Genomic DNA, 24,072 nt, shown 5'->3' on the forward strand with positions numbered 1-24,072 from the left:
GCAGTCCGCGGAGCCGGCGGCGCAGCTCCCCGTGCCTGGGCGCTTCCCGGGGAGCCGGGAGCGGCGGCGGCGTGGTTCTTCCCGCCAGCCGCGCTCCGGGCCGGGCAGCAGACGGGTATTACCGGGAGGGGTGAAAGTTTGGCCGGCTCCCGGCGCTCCGGGCGACTGCGGCGCACTTTGTTAAAAGGTGGAGCGGGCGCGTCTTCCTTTCCCGGGCGGCTTTGGGCTGACTTTTCCGCTAGCGTCCCTAAACTCTAGAAAACCCCGTATCCCAAATGGAGTGAGGGTTATGACACAGTGTTGGTACTGCATGTTGTGTGAACCCAAGATTCGAGCCGTATACCTTCCAACGATAATGCATAAGCGGCTCAAATAATTAAAATGCGCATACTTACTTTTATCAACATTTATCTATTGGCGGAAAGTGTATTAAAAAAGTGTATGTGACTACAGCCGAATAGAGGGTGTAGTTACTTTTTTCATGTTTCACCAAAATGGAGCACCACCTCAAACTACATCATTACGGCCCATTGTTCAGAAAGACCCTTTGCTCAAGTAGCTCTCAGCGATGAATGTATTTCCTTTCTTTTGTTTTCCTCCACATCTGCAATTTCAATGGGAGGAGGGTGAAAAGGAAAGTCTCCATACATTTGGGATCCTTATTTTTAAGTAATATTAACCCCTATAAAGCGTTTAACATGCACTGAACTTTCACAGTTCTGAACTTTTTGGTAAGACACCCGTTTTGATCACTGCTTTCAACTTGGTGCCGATCCAGTGTGACAGTTTCTATTAGAAAGGTATATACTAGTAGTATCTGTAGCACACGTTGTTATGTAGCATACAGAGGTCCTGAAATTCTCTTGGGCCTTTAAAAGAATCCATTAGCTTTGCTTTAACTTTTTGTATGATAATACTTGCCTGTGGAAGGTGAATAGCTTTCATAAAAAGGTTCTGATATTTCAGTCAGTACTGATATCCTAAATATTTTCTATCAATTGATTTCCAAGTAGGAGGAATAATCTCTCCTGCAGGTTGAGTCTGTGGATGACAGCTTTTAAAGGATATAAAAGTTTCAAGAGGTAGATCTTCGTAGTGAAACCGGATTTCCTTCTCTTAAACCTGCTCTAATCCATTTAGTAGTGTAAACCGGATTTCTGCCTTTTGACAAGAATTGAACAGCAGTCTGGTTTGATGAAATTATAACTTAAACCTCTGTGTGAAAGAAATATGTTGAGTTCTGCAGATGTTATTTCTATTTTATGTTCTATAACTCTAACAAAACAATTTTAAATGAATACCAAAAATATTTTATAGAACTGCTTACGGTCACCTAAGAGTATTGAAAATTATACAGTGAATAATCCAAGTACCAGAGGGGCCTATTCGCACTTAAAGTGTATGCAGTTTTTGAATATTTGTACTTTATGACTGTCCTTAGGATCTGGTCCTACAATGTAGAAAATCAGTCAGTGGTCAGAAGTGTTAAAATTGATGTACTATTATTTAGAAGAAGATCGGAGGGGTAGAAATGCTGTTTATACTCAAGTTATATTCATTAGACCTTTAAAGTGAATCCATTTTCATATTGTCCTCTCACTCCCCTTGCATACTTCTGTTGCTTTGTTTCTGTCTTCATCTGTTGTCCATGCAGCTAGCCTAGGGACTGGTATGATGATGTGAGCTGGAAAGCAGGTTATATGACAAGGGGTGTAGCTGCTGTTTAAGTTTTGTTAATAAATATAGTCTGAGTTGTTTACTTTGCTGACCTTCTGATTTTATAGTGCATTCCAAAATAGTGACTTGGTTGTTTTATGGTAATAGTATATGTTTTTACCATAAAAAAACACAACCCTAAATACTAACCTCCTGTCTTTGTTTTCTGTGGGAGTAATCCATGTATTTTTCCCCTTCTTCTTTTTTATATGTGATCAATACTCTCTTGTAAAAGACTACTGAATATAGTCTGAAGGGAATAAACAAACCACCCCCCTCCAAACAAAAACCCCAAAACATCCCAAAAAAACCTCCCCATCAAAAAAACCCAAACCGAAACAAACAAGACCCCCCAAAACAAAACACCCTCCTTGCCCTCCAAACAGCAAAACAACAACCCCCAAATAAACAATGGGGGAAAAGAAAAGGAAATTTTCTGAGCTAAGACTGTTCTGAAATACCTGTGATCTTCAATATAAGTCCAGATAACTTCATATAACTTAGTTGTTTTGGTTAGAAGTATAAATGATAAAAACAGGTAAATCTTCTTAAAAGCTGTGTGCTTTCTTAGGTGAAGGTACATTTAAATTAAACTGAAGATATAATGATAAATAGCATATGAATAAATTAAAAGAGTAGTTGGTATAACTGCTGTGTTTTTTGGTTTTTTTTTTCTTTGTACACAGTTTGCTTCAAAGCTTGATTTACAGGACACACAAACCATTTCCTTTTAGACGGGAACCTGATGTAGTTGTGTTTAATGCCTTGTACCATCGTGCTGTGTTTAAAAAAAGCCAGGAAGCAGCTTGAATTGAATCTCAAAATATAAGCCTTAAGTAAATATGTTGACTTGGATGAATCTTGTTTCAGCTTGATATGTAAAAGATTTTTCTGTTGCTCAGGCTTCTGAGAGAAGCTGAGCCTTTAATTTGTTGCAACCTGAATACACATACCTACTTAATATAACTACAGCCTCTTTCTTGTGTCTAGTTACTTATGTTGTTTGTATTCATAGAAGAATAGAAGCATCTGAATCTGTAGTATATGCTCCTTTTCAATGAGCAGATTCTGAAGGTTTAATTGCAAAGAACACTTCCATGGTAAGAAACATCAGGATAAAATTGATCATTACTTTCAACGTCTGAATTTTTTAAGTGCAATTTAGTATGGATTAAAACGACAGTTTCTTGCAAATAACTTTGAAAAAGGTGAAAACAGCTAATTACTTCTTGCACATTATTAATTACATTCTTAATTGCAGTCTGCTAACAGCCTGTGTTTGTAGTTGTACTTCATATTGCCTTAAACAAATGACTCCAACCCGGCAGTGGGTAGAGGTAGCACGTATTTCCCTGAATCTGTAAGGATATGGGAATGCCAGAAGTGGCCAGATTCAGTTGTGCTTCCAGTGCCGATTAGGCTTTCACTTTGTCAGACAGATGCTTTGGGCCTTCACTTTTCCTTTTGCTAATTTCAGTCTGCCTTTAAGTGGCTTGTAAACAGCGTCTTGTAAATCTTTGGGTAATTACGTGAGCTTTTTTAATTAGACTTGCAGAGAAAATGACCAACAGTAGAGGAAGCAGCTGTACACGAAACCTCTCAAATGTCAAAGAAAATGCTGTGTTTATTTATTTTCTTGTCTCTAGGAATATATATATACATTTTTTTTTTCAATGCTGGAAAATTTTCACAGGGAATCTAATCCTTCTTTAAATTCAGAGTGACTTCACTGCGTTGTTTGCAGTGATATGATTATAGCCAACATGGAAAATTCCACTTGGAAATCTAATACATGCATTGATTTGAGGGGGGGAACAGGTATGAGGTAAAAATAATTGAATCACAAAATTCAGATTTACTGCTGTAGAGATGGAAGTAGGCAGTGTAAAAGAAAAATGTGGTATAAATGGAAAGTTACTGTTTTTGTGGAATTGAGCAACTCAGTTTATACCAATTCCACATGTTTCTAGAAAAGATGGCAAGGGGCACAGTCATTATGTAGCCTCGACTACTCCTCTCTTCTATCTTCAGCACAGGAAAAGTTATTTTTGTAGGTAGATATTTTGAAATTTCATACATAAATTATTCAGACCTTTGCAAAAAGTCGTACCTTACAGACTTTTCTAAGCCCTTGCTTATTGGCTCAACTGAAAATGCATTTTCTGAGAAGTCAGAAAGAAAGGAAAGAACTTCATGGGAAAAAATGGCCTTATTTGCAGCTCCCAGGCAGGTGAGATTTCTTTGGAGTAGAAGGTTTAATAAAAAGAATTCTTTCCGAAATACTGAAAATTGACGTGTGAAGTAAAAGCATCACCTTGTAAGCCATGCTCTACAGGAGAGGAAAGAGGTAGACTGTAACCATCTCTTTTCTAAATGCTGTTTGTGTTTGGGAGTGTGTTTGTTGGGTGGTCTGCTGAGGAGAAAAAAGATAAAAGTTGGAGAGCATTAGTTGGAATTTGGCCTGGTGTCTCTTGCAAAGGGAAGAAAGAAGGGTGTAAAAGTCAGTCTTACAGGTAGGGTTCTGGAAAGCTGCTTAATTTTCACTGGTTTGAATACTGTGAATTTCAGTGTTCTTTATTAGGCAAGAGACCTTATCCATTGTTTCTGCTGGTGTTTCTGTATTGGTGGAAATGTTTTTACAGTATCAAAGAGGAGTTGTGTAACTGTGAATCAGATCTGATGTATCTCTCTGCCTCTCAGTGTGTGGAAGAAAAAGTTGGTGGAGGGCGCGAAACAGGGAAGGATTTAAAAAAAAATATTTGCAGTTTTCAGTTTCCAGTGGGTTTTGATTAATCAGTTGAGAAGCAGAGAGATATAACACTTCTGGTGTTGTATGGGAGCAGCTGTGCGTCTGCACACTGCATTCATGCTAGTAGTTTTGCCCAGACCTGCCTGAAAGGGGCCACACTTGCAAACTAAACTTCTCTACATTTACTAAAACCTCAAAAAATTTGTAGCAATTGAGCTTCTTGGAACTACTTAAAATTGTGACACTTGCTCTTTCATTTTATGAGTTTTTTGCATGGCCAACATACATAGATGTAAACGGTAAACCCTAAATTTTGTATAATTGTGGTAAATGATTATTTTCTGTATAGAGCCGTATTTATTTTTGAGTTGTTTTATACATTGTTGTAGAAAACAGGGTATCTAAAGTAGATACTAAGAGGTGTGCAAGTTAGAATAGATGTTTTCTTGACTTAAGTAGTGATAGGCAGTGTTAGGTGCCTTTAGAAAGGAAGGGAGCAGCCTTCTGAGAGAAGAGATACTGAGATAAAGAATATTTTTGCTCTCGTTCTTAGCTGTCACTTGGACAGGCCTAATAGACTGTACTATCTCTTGATCAGTTTATTCACCTCTGTTTTCCAGACATTCATACATTGTTACATGTTTGTCAGGTCTTCTAAAACACTTTGTGTCAGACATATTTTGCTATTATTTGAGCTGTGAAAGCTTTTCTGAAAGGGTTAATCTTTTTTATTTCCCCCCTCCATCTTTGCTTTTCTATATGTTGTGGACACTTCATTGTGGAGTCCAATGTCCAAAAAAGAAAGGAGAGCCCCATGCTGCATTCAGAGCTAAAATATTTGGCATGGGGCCAAAATTGGTGCCTGTAGCCCATATCACACTTCTTACTAATGCCTTCTGATAATTGTAGCAACATTTCTTCATAAAGTCTACAGTACGTCACAAAGCTGACTGTTTTGTATTAGATTTGGAAGGTGAAACATAAACTTAGTATTTCTTTGTGTTAAATCCTTTGGTGAGCTCAGTGGTAGAATCTGTAATGATTTGAACTTACCTCAGTTGTGTTCTAAGGGTCATAAAATAAAGCGGCTTTGGCGTCTTCTGTATACTTGTTAGCTCCTGTTTCTGAGTCACTTGGCTTATCTCCAAAATCTACTTGTGTGTGGTTTTTTATTTATTTATTTCTTTGCCTGTTTTGTTGGTAGTAGGAATAATAGCTGCATGAAGGACAGTAGCTTATTGAAACAGATTTTTTTTTTAAGTTCCATGAAATGTCCTTGGTTAGACAAATGTTTTTACTTACTTTGTCACAATTAATAAAACTCGTAATTGTCTGTATTTTCTTTTGAAATTTTTTTCTTAGATGCTTCCTTTGAATTTGATGAAGTTTCAATTGTGATGCTGCTTCATGTGTCATATTTCACATAATGATTTTAGATTTGCTTTCACCAGCTGATACACTACATTTGTTTTAAAAGTCAAAAGTTCTAGATTTGTTAAGTTAGCGGTTTTCTCATAATTGCCCACAGGCTTTGAGATGCTATTAATTCCTTCTACTAGATTGAAGAAATACTTGCTTCAAATTGCTTGTAACAGTGCCAGTTATTCATTTGAACATTAAAATTACATAAAAATCCATAAGTTACTGCTGTGATTTCAAAGCAGAACACTCTACCACATTTTCATAACTGTTTTTTATCTTGTTTTCTTGGATTTACATTTTCCCCTGTATGTATAGCAGTGACTTCTGCAATGCTCATGTAACCCTTCAGTAACTCGTGCTTTCTGTAAACCTATTCAATTACTTTGTCTCAGTTTCTGACTTGTGTTCCTCTTGGATTCCCTGTGCCTCTTCATTCAATTCCCCCTTGATTTTAGGTCTGAAGTTTAGTGCTTCTCAGTGGCATACAACAGCTGGGATTAGAGACAAGAAGGATACTTGCACTCAGTGTCTGTGGCCTTGAGAAAAAAACATGTTTTTCAGAGACGTTAGCACCTAAACTCCATGTTTTCACAGTGCATGTTTTGTTTGGAGTACTTTGTCCTTTTTGAAATTCCTTTGTTTTGTGTATGTATGCTTGGCTTAGTTCCATAAGGATGTTAAGTAACACTTCTATGACATCTGGTTATCCTCTCCAACCGAGACACTATTTCAAAGCAATGGAAGTTGTGCATTGAAAAGTATTACAAAATGGATGATTTTTTAAGCTTTACTATCAGAAATAGGAGATCCAGTTTAGCAGCACTATATCAAAAGCACCATCCTTGTCTGGGTGCTGTAAAAGAAAATGTTTCAAGTCATCAAATTTGAAAAAAATGTTTTAGTAATTGAACTTACAGTCTAATTAAACAGATAGATGGTCCCAGAATATGGACTTGTGGTAACTGATAGCTGTTATGAAACAATACGTGTTTTTCTGTCTTTTACTTTCAGCTGTCTGGAACCTGGAAATAGTTCAGAGTATCTACCCTGTAAAATTGACTGAAGTGAATTGATCTGTTTTGTCATGAGATATTTTGATATGAGATAAATTTCATTTATCCCTAGAAAGCTACAACTTGAAGTGTGCGTGTGTTTTGTGTATTTGAATATTCTTGGTATTCTCTACAGATAAATCATGTTATATCAAATGCAGAAACATAGCTGAAGATATTTTTCAGCTGTATGTATATTCCTCTCCTGTTCCACAGTGTGAATTTTTCTTTCTGTGTGAAAAGTAAAGAAGATGTGCTAAGAAGTGTATAAAGTCTGTGCTTCCTTTAACTTCTGTTTTGAGTAATTTTGATGTGAAAATGTTTTTAAATGTATTGTACTGCTTTGCTTTAAATTATGCCACTAGAAGAGCACCATTTCAGTTGCATTAAAAAAGCCTAGTGGTATCCGAGTTCTGCAGATAAATTAGGGGAATTTAGCATTCAGAATTTGTGTGCAGAAGAACCTGGAAGTATTCCCCAAACTCTTATGTTTTCTGAATACAACACTCATGAGTACAGCTGGAAAATTCAGGTTATGAGTGGAAAATTGATTTTAGGACTTCAGTACCCCTTGGGAACAGAGCTTTTTAGTTTTAAATTACTTCGTTTTTGATTTTTTTTTTTTTTTTTGAGATTTTAGTAAATGTCAAGAAGTGTAATAAAGGAAGGAATAATATAAATGAAAAATTAAAGGAAATGACAAGGGTAAGAGCTACATTTCATTCTACTCTGATTCTGTATTCATGTGCTGTTCTCTTTCAGTTCTTCAAGACAGAGTAGTCTGTGTTTTAACATTAAAGAGTATCAGAGTTTTTTTGATGCAAGCAAAATAGTGGTCAAGTATGGTGATAAATTATAAAAAGACATGGTGATGATAAAAAGAAGGGTTTAACATTCAAACATTAATAGCGTTTTCATATTTGTCACTTTTGTCATAAGTATCTGTTCCTGTCTGAAAGCAACAGTTAAAAATTGTTTGTAGGACAAGGTGGCCAAAATCTACAAATTTTTTGGGTCAGTTGGCAGCAGAGAAGATCTGTGGTAGAGCATATCGCATTTATGACTTGAGTAGGGGCTGTTACTGCATTTACATGCTTTGTTTTGTGGTTGTGATAAGAGATTTAATCCTTAACAAATGTATTTGTATCATGTAGCTGCAAAGACCTCATTGTACTTGACCATGATCTTCTGAAGAGGCTCATTGCCTGCTAAACTGGAGCAGCATCTTGACTGACTGTTAAGTTGCTTCAATTTGATTTCTCAAATAGTAGTTGTGTTTCTTGTCCATGCTCTTAGGACTGTGCATTGCTTTACTCCTCATATTTCAGCATAGATTTTTTTCTATGAGTGTTTGGAATTTGTTTTATGTTGCATGCAATTTGCCTTACCAGTAGTGCCGACTTTGTTTTTCTCTTTTTTGTCTTCTGGTGTTCTTCCTTATATTATCCTTATGATCACAGCTAGTCTCATCTGACTGTGATTGCAGCTTAGGACTTGTGTATTTTTGAGCATTTGTGCCAAGACTTTGTAACTGATTTTGTTGTCTTTTTTATTTTTCATGGTGTTCAGGGGTTTTAGAATAGAATAATAAGCAAACAACCACCCTTTGTGTGCACGCATTTTGTTTTCTCCATTTCTGTTCCTGTGTATTCATTTGTGTATACTTAGGCCTGATGTCTTTTAATAATTTCTGTAGCACCTTGTCCTGGTTTAGGGCAAATTTTGGAGAAAACCTGCAATGGGGTCCCCTCCAGGAAGCAAACCCATGTGGCCCCTTCCCTCCCCCACCCCGCAACCGGTTCGGGAAGAGATTTCTCATAGAGAAGTGGAAAAAACCTGTTTATTTAACAGGCACAGCACTACCCAGCACAAAAATGAACGATATCAAATTACAAAACCTCTCGCCACTCTGAAGAGATGACAAAATTCAGAGGGTCTCTTTCCTGTGGGTGTTTGCTCTGTTATCAGTCCCTCTGGCGCTGGAAAATGCCGCTGCCCAGGCTGGGCTCCTGGTAGTCCACGGGTGCAAGCTCCCAGTGTTCCCCTGAGTCCCCAGTCCAGAGCAGGTTTGATCTGTTCAAGGAAAAGGGAAAGAAAACAGTCCAGGAAGACCTCACTGCTTCAGCTAGCTGGAAAGGAAAGGCAATCTCTCTCTCTTTGTCTGTCTGTCAAAATACAATCCTGGGATGCAGGGGGAGCAAGTGCAGTCCCTGATAACAGACTCGGTGCTTCTTCTCCACTCACTTTTACTCTCAGATGAAGTTTTAAGGGTACTAAACCTATTTCTGGACTAGGCAGATGAATGGGGATGCAATTTAACATCACAGTCACGCCAGGACACACCTTATGCCCCTTCCTTTATTTTAACAGTAAGATTGGAAACTTCCAGTTAGTTTTTTAGCATTGCTGCAAGTGTAGTAGTGTATGCTTTTGATTGCCTGTTTCATCCTAAAGACATCTTCACTTACTTGAATATAATTTCTTTCTGATGTGGAGTCTATCTGACAAATCAGTACTAACTTCTTCTGATGATGAATCCAGTAATGCTCGTCCAGCTTATAGGTTTGTGAAGTGTGTTTTCCTGTCTTCAGGCTCCAGGGAGATATATAGAGAAGATTCAGTCACTTTTAAATAGATGAGTTTCTGCAAAGGAGCTATTCTAGAAAAAAGATCTTATTTCAAGCACCCATTTTTCATGTGCATCCTCTCTAGTACCACTGAGGAAATGCAGCAATCAATGAGGATCCTGTCAAAAATTAGTTCTTGCCCTTTTCTCCTTCAAAACGGCCCAGTGTTCTTTGTTCAAATGCTGTAATGATTGTCTGCGTAGAGCCGGATGTGGTTAGGGAGAAAGAGGGTAATGCCATAACCAGGAGCGCTACTGGTAGAGGGTCTGGCACAATGATGTGCCAAGCAATTTCAGCAAACATGTTAGGTACACATTTTTGTTACTCAGAATTTAACATCTGTGGCTGTGCTGCAAGAATGGGATACAGGAGTTTACCTGAGATGAATTTTTGTGTCTGTCAGTACTTTATGTTACTAACAGCTAATTGATGCAAAATGCAGTCCTGGCCTCTGATTTGTGCTTTGTTTGGGGAGATAACCTTCAAGGGTTTGTTTTCTTACTGTTCAAAATTGAAGCTGTGCATGTGTGTTGCTTTTCAATGACATGGTATCTTGCCTTTTCTGTAAGGATTGTCAGATGTGCCATAATGTGACATTGTTTGTCAAATAACTGACAAATTTTTTTTAAAATTCCATAACTATGTAGAAATCTTCCTTACTTAACTAGGTTTTTTTTCTATGCTGTGAGGTGTCTCTGAAGCAGAAAGAGCTTTCCTGATCAGCCTATAAAGCTTGTTTCAGAGTCTAGTTAAGTATTACACTGAAATTTAAAGTTTGGTACAGTGGATATCAGCAAGAAATGAACATCCTACTAGTTAAAAACAAGCTAAACCAATGCACCCTTCCCCCCCTAGTAAATCCTAAAACATTTCACACTTGCTTGAATCTTAAGCTGAGAGGGAAGGACTGTGTGTTACAATTTATAGCTTGGTCCTGCCCCCACACTTGGCACACTGAATTGCCTACTGTCTGCTGCTCTGTTTTACAAAAATGAGTAATTTGAATTCAGCGTACTTTGAAGTCATGGAGACTGTGATGCAGGATTATCCTCTGTTGTTTGTTACGTCTTGTACTACCACAAGGGTTTGGGGATATTTTTGGATTATACTATATTATCAGAAGGGTAAGTGCCAAGCTTCTGAACATCTGCTGGAGTTGTCCATCTCTGCTGAAACTGATTCTCGTAGGTTCATCGTCAATGTGTTGCATTATTTGCATGTCACCTTGAGTAATTCAGCTTTTCACACTGGAAAATACCCTTTAAGTGTTGGTGAGTTTTCAGTTTCATGGCATGTAAGCAGAGTATGTTTTACTGTCTAGTTTTGTGAGTTTTTGTGGGAACAGAATGTGTACTGCCTCCCTTGCTCTCTGCATATCCCTGCTACCTCTATCTCTTATGAAATATCAAATTGTTTTGATCAGTTGAATTAATCTTTATGAGAAAAAGGCCCCCATTGTCCCCCCAAGTGGCCCTCCAAAAGTCTACTCTTTTTCCCTTCTTCTTAATTATGAAAAGCTGATTAACCAATCTGCACTTGTAGCACTGAAAATTTTAAACTAATTTATCCTGTGAGTCTTCCTAGGTCTTTTGTCTTTTCCTCTTTCTTAGTGTCATATTATTGCTGAAACAGGGATAGTATTTCTTTATTTCTTTGATAAGTTGAAACAGAGAAGTTTATTTGTGTAAGACTGCAAGGCTACCGGTGACCTTAAAACAGTTAAGACATAACATTATAACAGACAGAATGTAATATAATAAAACAGAGATGTCAAAATTTTATCTACTAATACAGTTCAAGGATTAAGTATGAAACGATTGTAATATCTGGATGGACCCTGTCTAATCACCAGTAGCTTTTACCAAGCAGATATCTGATAGAGACGGCCTTGGTGTTGTTTCACAGATCTGTTCAGCAGATAATCAGTGCCAGGAAGGTGTGTGTAGGAAGAAATGCTAATGCTGATGTAGCATGCTGACCCTCTGAATGGTATCATATAATTAATAAAAACATAATTAGGTAATATGGTAAATTAGTGTTGTGGTGATGCTGTTGAAGGTTTTTGTAATGTGAAATGACTTGATTGTGTAGACATCCCACAATATTTATTGCTTCCTTTGCTACATCCCAAAACTATTGACCTATCAGAAGTTTCATGGTGTTCTTTATTTGTGATATCTTGGCCCCTTTGAGGCAAGAGAGAAAAAAAGAAAGAGAAAAATCAGGCTAAATGCATCACATTCTAACAAGTAATTTTTGTTTCTAATTTTCTTATTTGCTTTGTCCTTTCTTGTATTTTTGCTGTACTCTCACAGCTGTATTTATGTAGTCTGCTTAAATGGATGAATGATAACAGAGTAACATTTTAACTTCATTTTACATTGCAGCAGAAATAATGAAAAAAGGCATCTTCAGATCATTTAAAAATACACAGTGTATAGTGGTTTGGAAATTGAACAGCTGCATCTTGTGTGAGACATTATGCAACAGGAGGTAGATTGCCATGTAAAGGAAAGTAAGAAAAAGTTTAGATAAAGTCTTAGCTATGACAGCAGATCTTGGCCATGAGCTTTGCTGTAGATTTTGCTAAACTCAAATGCCAGGATGCTCAGGCTGAACTATAGGACACGTACAGATGTGGCAGAGACTTGAGTCTTGGGTGCAGATGTATCTTGAGATAGCTCAGGGCTAGTCTTGTGTGGGAGGAAGCATATTTAGAACAATCATGGTTTGAGGGTTTGTTAGGTATTCTTTAGTATGACACTTACTAATGTAAAAACATTGAAAAAGCCTTGTCAGCATAAGGATTTGCCCAGATTGATGTTGATTGAATTGCGTCTGTGAATTTTTTTTACTTCAGTGCTAAATACTTGCAAAATTTTCAGGGACCAGCTGTGGTGTTTGTTGGTGAATTTAACTCCTCTGTGTGGAATTTTTGCCACTTTTTTCAGATCTTGGTCTGGAAGCTAATAAAAATGGAGAGGAAAAAAAGAGGTCTGTGGCCATGTCAGTCTGGAGGTAGAAAACACTTCAGATAAGGCCACATGCTCGTGTCACTTGCTGTTCTTGCTTCTCTCTTGATACTGCTGTTTTCATGAGAATAGTCATACGATGAATGGTAGCGGCTCTTAATGGAAACTACTTTTAGTGTCAGTATTAAAGTCTGTACATAGTTGAATTAGATAACAGCCTCTGCAGCCAAAAACACATTTTCTCTTCACAGCTGTTTTCAGGCTTCTGTGACTTCAGAAATGAACTACCTAATATGTGCAATGCTTGTTGCTCCTGTGTTGCTTTTTTTTGGCAGGGTGTGTGTTTTTGGTTTTATGTGGGTAATTTTTTTTCTTTCCCTAAGATGTGTGTTTGCCACAAGATTATTTCTTGGATTACTCTCCTCTTAAATGAAATAAGTCTCTGTCTCTTTCGGCTTCTACATAATGGAGCAGCAATCCCACATGCTGCCAGTTTTCTGCATTCCATCTAACTAATATACCTTACCACAGAATTATTTAGAATCCGTTGTTTTTTCCTTTAGCTGTCCTTGTTGACATGAATCATGTTGGCCTTTGCAAGGAGCTAGTTTTGTGACTGTAGTTCTATTATGTCAACTTAAAATTGCATCTGACTGGTTCCTCTCTAAAGGACATTCATCCTTTAATATCATGGATCCACTGTATGTGCTTTACTGGTAATAACTGCATAATAACTGCAGCCACTCTGAATGCTTAGTCTTTAGGTTTTTTTTTTGTTTTTTTTTTTTGTTTTTTTGGTTTTTTTTTTGTTTGTTTGTTTGTTTAGTTTTCAAGTGAAAGATTACTGTGTCTCTGTGACATTGACTCTGGTTTGTGTGCCTTTATTATACAATCCTGTATGGAACAGTACCTACAGCTGACCTTGGCAGGTTTCTGTTTTTATCAGCTGAAATGCATGACATCATGATGCAAAACATACATGCATACAGTCTAATGTCCCTAATGGCTTCAGATGCTCTATATTGAACTTTTTCATAGTGAAAGAACCAGCATCTTTTCAGCTTTTTTAATCTCTTGTTGATCGTAGTTGAGCCTTCAGATGTCCTGATGATAAACTATCATCCCTACATGGAATGGTATTGCACAGATTCTACCCTGTACTGGCTGGCGTCACTGAAGGCACAGCCCACATAAACATTTAATAGCCTGAAGTCTGACTTTGCTTTTTCATAGGAGTAGTCACATCAATTTAGGTATATGTTTTTGCCTCTGAAATGGCATTGGTACAATACCAATGGTATTGGGGTTTTTCAGTGTGTTAACTGTTTGTGCCAGCTCTCAACTACTTCTGAAAAGCATTCTGAAGGTGAGACATGAAAGACAGAAAAATGCCAATAAGAGAAGAAGAATTCCATGTTTCTTACGATTCCAAGGATCCCATGCTAAATTAGTTAATAACCTTAATATGGGAGAAGGTAGGGCCTCTGAAGTTGAGCACTTTTGCTAGCTAATGGCCAAATTACTCTGACTCTACCATTGTTTCCAAACTGACAGAAAGGAGACCCTAGTCAAGCATCCATTGTTAATTATATAAAATTTGGTGTTAGACTGTAATGCAAGGGCATTGAGAAATTTTTAAATAAATTGTTAAAGAAATGTTAAGGTCATCCAACCCTAGTACTTATTATTAATTTTAGTCTATTACACCACTAATTTAATGGAATGTTACCAAAATACATTACCGTCAGCAAAACAGTATTTTGCAATTGTAACCTAGTGTTTAGGCAAATGTTGGATAAATACTTTTTCTGTAATGCTGGTTCTATTAATTAGAGCTAGTTTGCCCTACTGATGATTCGTATTTGGTGAATTATAATGTAATCCTCCCATAGTGGCTTTAATCTTTGATAATTTCCACCATGATTATTTCCAGATCTTTTTGAGTTACAGGACTGGTTCTATCTGCGTGGTGTCATGCCAGTAGAAGACTTTTGTTAAGGAGATATAAAAGCTACTTTTATAAAAATGCTTTTTGAAAAACAAGTCTTGAGATCTTGAAAAATATTTGCAGAGTTGAGCAGCATTGTATTTTCATTTAAAGAACCCTTTGAATATATTTTCAGAAATAGGAGCAGATCTGTCTTATATTTTAAAATATTGTAGCTTTTTTTTCAGAGAAGACTCCTTGGAGAATTATATCTTGGCTCTGAAGGAAAAAAACTAAAAAAGGAGAAAGGAAAAGAAGAAAAAAATTAGTCTTATCAATTTTCATCCTCTGATTCCTGTAATTAGGAACAGGCTCTTCATGCATATCTTCTCCCCTTCAGACACATACCTGAAATAGCAGACTGTAGAGTTACACTTACTACAGCAATGAGGGGCTTTCCAAATTGGAAAGTTGTTGGAGAGGTTGAGGCAGAATATTTAAAGTATCTCGGGGAAGAAGCTAAATGTTTCTCTTCTGTCACTTTGATATTAAGCACGTAGAGGATTTGGAACCAGTATCATATCCTGGAAAAATCTCTTATGGTATTGCACATATTATGAAGACTATCAGGTTTCAGGGTTTTTTTCAGCTGAATGATCTTTCAGGTTTTGCTTTCTAAGAGAAAATACCTTTTACCTGTGTAAGCCTAGTCTTTCTGGATATTCTCACGCAAGGACATTAAGTTCTGTTAGGTAAAAGTCTCTAGAATTTAAGGTGATTATTGCAGGTGTGGGTGGAGAATATGAATCTAAAATTCTTGTTTTGCTAGAGGAGATTTTGATGTTTGTGTTGAAGCATAAATCCAGTTTGGTGGTTGGCTAGTGGATTGAGGTTTTTGGGTTTTAACTCCGTAAGTTGATACAGAAAAGGTAAGATAATGTTTATAGTTCGGAAAAGTGAAATGAATGTTTATGTGTTTATCTAGAAGTGAAGTAGGCATGTGTACATGTGTGTATATGTGGCTTTACAGGAGACAGCATCATTAAATGTGTGTGAATAATACATATATGAGCCTGGAGAGGCTAGTTTTTAAAGAAAATGCTTAATTTTCTAAATAAATAAATAAATAAATATTTTTCAAAGTTAGTGAAAATACAGTTCAGTTAAATACTCTCCCTCTCCCTTCTCCAACATCCTCCATTCCATCCCCTTCACGATCCATTGCCCCCCTTTCCTCTGTTCTTTCTCCCCTTTCTTCATTCACTGTCAGGAAGGGACGCCTCAGAAGAGTCATTTCAGCTCAACACGCCACCGTCAGAGACTAGTGGAACCATCAGCTACAAAAGTGAGTGCCTTTATTGAAGGACCATTTCTAAAATGGAATGTTGTGCCAGCAGAGGATTTCTTGCTAAAGAGAAGCTCTGTGTGCTTGGTGGGGGATTTAGTTATTTTTACTCATCTTCAAGAGATATAATCACTATCTCTAAACTTCAGCACTGAATTAATTCCTACTCAAGTGCAGCAGTTGTTTTTTTAACTTAAAAAAGTTGTGGGGAGATTTTGTTTGCATTTGCAAAGTGTAATAGAAACTGTACAAAAAGTTCCACTTCGCTTTTTTCAGTTTGTGTGATGTCTTTTTGTAAATCCATGTGCAGTTCATTTGTCTCATTCTTAAACAAAAGACTTTCATTGAATAAAAAATTGGCAAGGATATGGAAAATAATCAAACACTATTATCAAGCTCTACAAAGCAACACAAAGTTTCAGTGTAAAACAATAGGCTGGCATCAAAGATGATACGAGCTGATACAATATCAGTACTTGCTAGTTCATACGGCTGTTCCACCTTTTTAGGAATGTACTCAGAAAACTTGATAGGTTCAGTGAGGGAGTTGTTACTATGGAACTTTTAATAACATATACTATAGTGTGTATTTTAGAGCATCAGTGTTCACCTGTATTTATTTTGTGCTATTTTTTTGTGAGACTCCAGAAAATATGAAACTGTATCCATTACTACCACTGCTTGGAAATCCCATTTTTCACTTTATTTGAGATATTGCAGAATTGATTGCATATTTACATACAGCTTTTTCTACAGGTTGAAGTAGGTCTGTGATAGCAGTCCTGGTAGTGAAAGAAAATCCCTGGTTTTATATTTTGTCTTACATTCTAATTAGGATTCCAAATACTGTTGTCAGATTGATTCTTTCTGTTTCTATATGTGTTAATTCATTACATTAAGGTTGACTTTTACCATTTCTTTCAGCATGTGGCAACATTGTCAATACTAAGATATCCTTTAGGGGGTTCTGGGTAAGGGCATTTTGGGGTTTAAAGAAGCAAAAGTAAGTCAAACACACACACACACACACACAAATATATATGTGCACACATATGTCAGCTTGTTCTCTTGACATGCCACTTTCTGTGTGCGTTTACTAGAATCATTCCAAGTAATTTCTGCAATGTGCAAAGCCTCAATGTGTAAAGGAAAAATGTCTATTGAAGTGCAGTTCTGTGGACATAAGTGTGCTAGGTTTTGCTCTTTCCTTTCACCTAGCTTTCCTGGATTTTTGTGCCATGCCCCACTGCCTTACTGTGGGTCTGGATATTCTTTATCAAAGGTAGGTGTGTTGTCAAAACCACAATGTGGTAGCTGCAGAGTAACCTTAGTATTTGCTCTTCTGTTTAGTTTGGGACAGAAGGACCAGAAAGGGTCCTGACTGGTGTTTCTAGAGTCCTAATCTACTGTCTTTTAGTTTCTTTGCTGCTGGGTGGGAGAACATCCTGATGCACTGGGAGCAGGTCAGCAGCTCAGCAGCTCAGCTCTGCTGGTCACCAGCCTAGCATCCCGAGGAGGGTTGTTAGCACAGACCACATCAGCTCCACCACTCCTCCCTGCAATGTCTGCCAGCAGTTTCAGCATGACCATCTGCTTAGAAAAGACTTTTTAGCACATAGTAAGAACGTTGCTCTGGTTTAATGTTTTGTTTTTGATTGAAATGAGTCTGGAGAGAGAAGGAAGAGGAACGAGAAAAGAGGAGGGAGGGGTGGAGAGAGAGAAGAGAGAAGGCAAATAAGAAGCACTTCTCCAATGTCAGTGGGAAAGAAGAGAAAAACTTCAAGTTCATAGTTCTCCGGGATGTGCACTTCACATAATCTTCTCCCTCATTGTCCAGGCAAGAGACTGGTGAAAATCTGAAACAGTAGTCCTGTGAGTCCTGTTCTTTGTCAACATCTAGCTGAGTGGGCAGTACTTAGACATGGCAAGCTTATTAAACTAACAGGCACCTGTACCCGTCTGTACTGACAGCCATGCCTTCTCTTCTCTGGTACACATTTCTCAGTGAAGAATAGATGCCATGTTTTATGTCCTAGGTATATGTACCTTTTCTCTCCCACCTACCACCCTTGCTGTTCTTGAAATCAACAGCTGAAAGAGCTGTACATCCCTGGTTTGGCTGAGGTAATCTGAAGTATTAATTTCTGTTCATTTCCTTTTTCTTCCTGCATGCTTTTTCTTTTGTGCATGGGCCACATTCAGGGACTTGGATGATGTGCTTTGGGCTCACAGAATCGTAGAATTTTCAAAGCTGGAAAAGGCCTCAGAGATAATCAAGTCCAGTAGTTAACCCAGCACCATATTCACCATTAAACCATGTCCCCAAGTGCTGTATCTGTGTGTCCTTTGAACACTTCCAGGGATGGTGATTCTACCACTTCCCCGCGAACCTGGTTCCACTGCCTCACCACCCTTTAAGTGGGGCAATTGCTCCCAATACTCAGTCTAAACCTCTTGTGACAGACACAACTTGTGTCTAATACTTCTCTGTGTTTCAAGTCTGGAAGTCATGTTAACTGTGGTCAGACCCCACTCAGGTTGCCCCAGCTGATGAAATGTAGAACCTGGATTTGGCCTTGGCAGCTCACCAGAAAGAAAGGATAGTGGATGGTCATTATATAGGACAAGGTAGCATAGTTTGCTGCTCTGCATGGGACATGCCCTGGAAGTGGACATGAGAAGTGTAAGAAGGTGGTTTTCAGCACCCTTTATCAGGACTGTTTGGGCTGTACTGGGTTGTTACTCTATTGGCTGAGACTACCAAGAAAAGGAAGGAAGACATATCTGTCCTAAAGCAGAAATTGCTGCTGATTGTGTGCTGGTTGGAGGATAAGCCCTGAGTAGATTTGGCTGGGGAGAAGTATGTCACAATGCACTGTTTAACAAATGGGGGAAACACTGTGTTCTTCAAAGGCTCATCTGTGTTCCAAGGACATCCTCCAGGCAGTGTGAAATCCTCAGTATTTACTATTCAGGTGACTTTGAAATTAAGGTAAGGAAGTGCTGTTAGCACAGAGCTTCTGAGAGACAGACTGTGTCTTTGCTTTGTATTCAAGCTTGCACTTGAAGAACTGTTGTTTTCTGTGAGTCCCCTGCAGTCAGCTGCAAGTCAGTAGGAGTCATCAGAATCCATCTTTCCTGTTGTGTGGCATGATGGCATGATGTCACCAGTACTTGCTGTGACAATCTGACCAGCAAGCACTCTGCTTGAAGGAATCCATTTGCAAAGCAGCTGGTGAAGAAAGCCCACAACTTTGTGTCATGAAGTTATAACTAGGCTGGGAAAGTTGAACTCCAGTAATTTCAAAAGGCAACAGCAGTGCAGCGTATCTCCCAGTCCTACCAATGACTTAAGCTGCACATTCCTTGTCTCTCTGCAGACACATCTGCTGCAGTGCCTTTTGGCAGCCTCCTCTACCACTTCAGCCTACAGATCATTGATCATTCATTCTTGGGCTGTGTGAAGCGAGGCTGTTCTCCTGATCAAGACTAGGAATATGGTTGAGAGTCAGTTATGCAGATAGTTTCAGAGTAGGAAGCTGTGGAAAGGCAAGTCTGGCAGAGCTTGTCCAGCTGCTTATTTTGTCTCAGTCATTTATTGCCTCAGAAAGAGCTGCCAGTTACTCCTCTTGGTACAGGTGCACAGAAGCCTCCTGGTCTTGTTATGACAAAACAAGGACTATTTTGCCTGCTTTTAGACCATAGATGGCAAATTGCCATCAACAAGTCTCACATGTTTTTCTTTAAGCTTGTTAATTCAGCTCTTCCTAGTTTAAAAAAACACACACAAAACTCCAAAAATTCAAAGCCACAAAAAGCCAAACAAAAATCCAAACCAAACAAACTTGTTACTTTGAAAATGTTGTTTTGTATCTTGGCAATGTAAAGACTGGTGGGATCCCTTTTATTCCTTTTGTCTTCCTGTGCAGCAGCTGTTTGCCCAGGTGTCAGGATGTAATGGAAGCTCAGGTTTCACAGCTTGCAGGGACTGTTGCCTGTATCAGAGATGCTATTTGGGTGTGAGGCAAGACCATCACAAACTTATAAAGGAATACTCGTTTTGTGCCTACATTCTGCTGGGCTTTGTTCTAGCTTTAATTCTGCATGTCCTGAGTTTCCTGCATCAGCCTCATAACCTCATGGTTATGGGAGAATGGTTGTATTTGAGAGACTTGGAAGTAAGGCACTATGTCTCATGAGAGCAGCAGCAGTGCTGAGTGAGTCAGAGGACACTGAAGTACAAATTGTCCAGAAGAGCTTTCATTGGTGATCAGCTGACTGCAATGATTCACTTGTGTCTTCCTGTCCAGGACCCTGATGAAGTGCATTTCTGGGTCAGTGATTTGGTGACCCAGAGCAGAAAGGGACATGTTGTATTGACTTAGTGAGTTTCCTGAGGGGAGAGGACTTTGGCCTGTCTTGTCAAAAGAGAGTAGACTTGTTAGGATATGGTGCTGTGAACTTGGCCAGCTATGAGCTTCTGTTTGATCTGATGCAAATCAGGGAAAGCTAAACTTCAATCAGTCATATAGTCATAGAATGGCTTGGATTGGAAGGGACCTTAAGATTGCTAGTTCCAATCGTCCTGCCATAGGCAAGCACGTCTTCTGCTAGACCAGAGCTCCATTCAGCTTGGCCTTGAACATGTCCAGGGATGGGACATCTACAGGTTCTCTAGACAGCCTGTTCCAGTGCCTCACCAACCTCACAGGAAAAGCTGTTTTCCTGATATCCAGTCTAAACCTGCCCTCTTTCAGTTTGAAGCCAGTACCCTTTGTCCTCTCACTACATGCTGTTGTAAAAAGCTATCTTCATCTTTCTTAGACTCCCTTCAGATACTGGGTGACTTAGGAGTCACACAGGTGACACATCAGAGTTAGGTCACCCTGAAATCTTCTGTTCTCGAGGCTGAACAATCCCAATTCTCTCAGCCTTTTTTTTCATAGGAGATGGGCTCCATCCTTCTCATAACTTTGATGGCTTCCTCTGGACTCACTTCAACACATCAATATCCTTACTGTGCTGGGGACTTCAGAACAGAACCCAGTATTCCAGATGGGGTCTCAGCAGAGCAGAGCAGAGGGGCAGAATCCCCTCCCTGGCCCTGCTGCCCACGCTGCGCTGGATGCAGTCCAGGACACGTTTGGCTCTGGCTGGGTCATGTCCAGCCTCTCACCCACCAGCACCCCCAAGCCCTTTTCAGCAGGGCTGCTCTCAGTGTATTCATTCTGAAGTTTCATACTGGGTGTTGCCCCAAGTCTGGTGCAGGACCTTGCATTTGGTCTTATTAAAACTCATGACATTCCCATGGGCCCACTTCTCCAGCCTGTACAGGTCTGTCTTGATGTCTTCCTGTTCTCCAGGTGTGGGGTCATCTACAAATTAGCTGAGGGTTCATTTGATTCTTTTGTCTGTTGTCATTAGGGCCGATATTAAATAAAGCTTAAGGACCTGTGAGGGACATGGCTTGTCATTGTCCATTGGGATTCTGAGCCATTGATCACTGCACTTTGCAGCATGCAACTGTTCCAGCCAATTCCATATCCACATTAGAGTCCACCCACTGCTCTCATTAAATCCACCTGTCTCCTTTTTAGAGAGATGGATGTTGTAGGGAACTGTGTTGGGGGCCTTAGAGAAGTGCAGATAAATGATGCCTGTAAACCTGCCCTTGTCTACTGATGTAGTCACACCATTAAAAAAATATGAAGTATAAAAGATGCTGAGACACTGGGGATTCTGACTTGTCTGCTTGACCTACAAAGCAGGACTGGTTCTCATATATACATGGAAGCAATATAGATGTTATCTCTAAACAGCTTTTGCTGTATTACATTGCATTAATTTATTTACATTAGCTGGTGATGCCTTGAAACAGAAGCTTTATATAAAGGGTTGCTGGTTAATTTGTTCACTGGAGCTTTTTAGTGGGTAACAAATGTGGACATAGACAAAGTTGAAGAAATTACTCCAGTAATAATGATCTGAAAGACAAAATAAAACATGCATTTATAAAGCTGTGAAAGTTAAGAGTTGAATAAAAAACAGTTTGATATGGGGGCACAGAATTGAGAAAAATTCCGTGTTACAAGGGAAAGCATTCAGACAATTTGCAAACTCTTTTTGTGTTTCAGTGCATAAATAAAGCTATATTCAGATTTGGCTGCAGGTATAAATTAGGAACATCTGTCTGTAACAGTTACGAAAGTTACTTAGAATTTTGTTAGCTTGGAAAAAAGCACTGTAGAAGAATGAATTAAATAAGTTCCAAAATGATTGTGAAGAGAGAAGACATTTCAACACAGATAGTTTGTTTGCTTTTACACACATTCTGGTGTGAGTACCCTATCAATTAATTACAGAGCAAAGTAGTCTTCCCTCAACTCGTACTGAACAATTTCTGCTGAAGTTTTTTTAAAATCTGATACTTGCTTGCTTATAAAGTAATTTTTGAATTTAAGCTAGTAATTTACTGTACTTTTTCAGGTGATAAAATTTTTCTGCAACTGTTTTCTCCATCTTAGTGACTCATAATTTGTAATAGTAAAGAAGTAGTTTGCTCTTGAGAGCCATGTCTCTCTCTACCTGTTAAACCTAGACTGCAGGTCTTAAATAGTTGAGAGGTCACATTAAAAATAATGATTTATATATGGCTGTTGATAAGAAATGGCTAGATGGATCAGCTGCTATTTTGTATCTTTATATATTTTATATCTTTATATATTTATATCTATAAGGCTCCACCTTAAGTATGTTTTAAACCTACACTCCTAAAATTTTACTGCTTTTTACCATAAAATTGACTCAAATAAGAGAGTGTTACTGTACAAGCAGGATATTTGTGTAATGTATAATGTATTAATCACAGGATCTGCTCATATAAAAAAGGAATCATTTAGAAGGCAGGGGAGTGCAGAGTACGAAGCACTATTCCCTAGCACTGCTCTGTGGCAGCAGCTGACAGAAGGTTGATTTGATTGCAGATTGATCGCTAGAAAGTTATGTTTACCAAAGGTTAGGGAGTCTGGCAGATGTATAAATAGAAACAGAAGATACGTTACAGTCAAATAATATGGATGGATCCTGCCTGGCAATTTAAGATTTTCTTCCTTATAAAATTATTCTTCTGACCAAGTCAAGTCTGTCAGTAGTGTAATACTCATTGTACTAGATAAATTTTGTGACATTCTACCCCAAATCTGGGAAAAAAAATCCACAGTACTCCCTTTTCTCCTTAGCAAAACTTCAGTTCTATACAAGGCATTACCAAGTTATAATTAGATATTTTCAGCTGTTACTTCAGATGTGTGATCTCCATCTCAGAGCTGCTTCCATGCTTCCCAGTTGATTAAAAATAGATGTGGTGGAAACAGTATTATAAATAGTTTGGCTAAAATAAATGCTAGTATGTATGAAAAAAATATTACAAAACTGTAAAGTTATTCTTAAAATATGGTTAAATTAAGCAGCATGTTTAATGCTTAATTCCACACCATTTAGATACGGAATGCATACTACAGACACACAAAAAACCGGATCAGATTGTAAGCTAGATTTTGAAATGTCTGCCTAGAACTGGAGTGAGGGAAGTGTTGGGTCACACCAGTCTTGGGAAGTATTTCAGCCATACTGAGATGAGGTTTGTGTCTTCAAAAAGATCGGTGTGGTTTTTTTTCCCCCAGAGAACTATGTTATTCACAGAATCACGTAGTTTAGGAAAGACCTTGAAGGTTGTTAGTGCAGATCTTTGACTGACCACCACCTGCTGGCCAGCTATTTCTATGTCCAGTCATTTCTTGAACACTTCTAGGGATGGTGATTCCACTGCCTCCCTGGGCAGCCAATTGCAGTGCTTAACAGCCATTTCTTTCTGATGTCCAACTTGACCCTCCTCTGGTGCAGCTTGATGCTATTTCCTCTCATCCTGTCTCTTGTTGCCTGGGAGATGAGGCTGACCCCCACTTGGCTACACCCATTGTCAGGCAATTGTGGAGAGTGATAAAGTCACCCCTGAGCCAACTCTTCCTCAGGATAAACAATCCCACCTCCCTCAGCTGCTCCTCACAAGACCCACTCTCTAGACTCTTCACTAGCTTTGTTGCTCTTCCCTGGGTACCTGGTACTTCCAGTACCTCAATATCTTTCTTGAACTGAGGGGTTCAGAACAGCACAGGATTCAAGATGCAGCCTCACCAGTGCCCAGGACAATCCCTGCCCTGCTCCTGCTGGCCACACCATTGCTGAGCCAGGCCAGGATGCCAT

General features: G+C 38.7%; 1 protein-coding gene across 4 annotated transcripts in view; it reads left to right on the top strand.

The window, feature by feature from the left end:
* MAST4 (microtubule associated serine/threonine kinase family member 4) overlaps positions 1 to 24,072 on the top strand; it is a 279,747-nt gene that overhangs the window by 96,572 nt on the left and 159,103 nt on the right. For 2 of the 4 annotated variants that reach the window (XM_033520373.1, XM_015653490.2), the window contains exon 4: positions 15,736 to 15,810. The exons of the other annotated variants lie outside the window; for them this stretch is intronic. In XM_033520373.1, coding sequence (XP_033376264.1) covers positions 15,736 to 15,810 — 75 coding nt within the window. The remainder of the gene's footprint in view (positions 1 to 15,735; positions 15,811 to 24,072) is intronic. 4 annotated transcript variants of the gene reach the window in all.

This window comes from Parus major, chromosome Z (genome assembly GCF_001522545.3).
Source record: "Parus major isolate Abel chromosome Z, Parus_major1.1, whole genome shotgun sequence".
NCBI lineage: Eukaryota > Metazoa > Chordata > Aves > Passeriformes > Paridae > Parus > Parus major.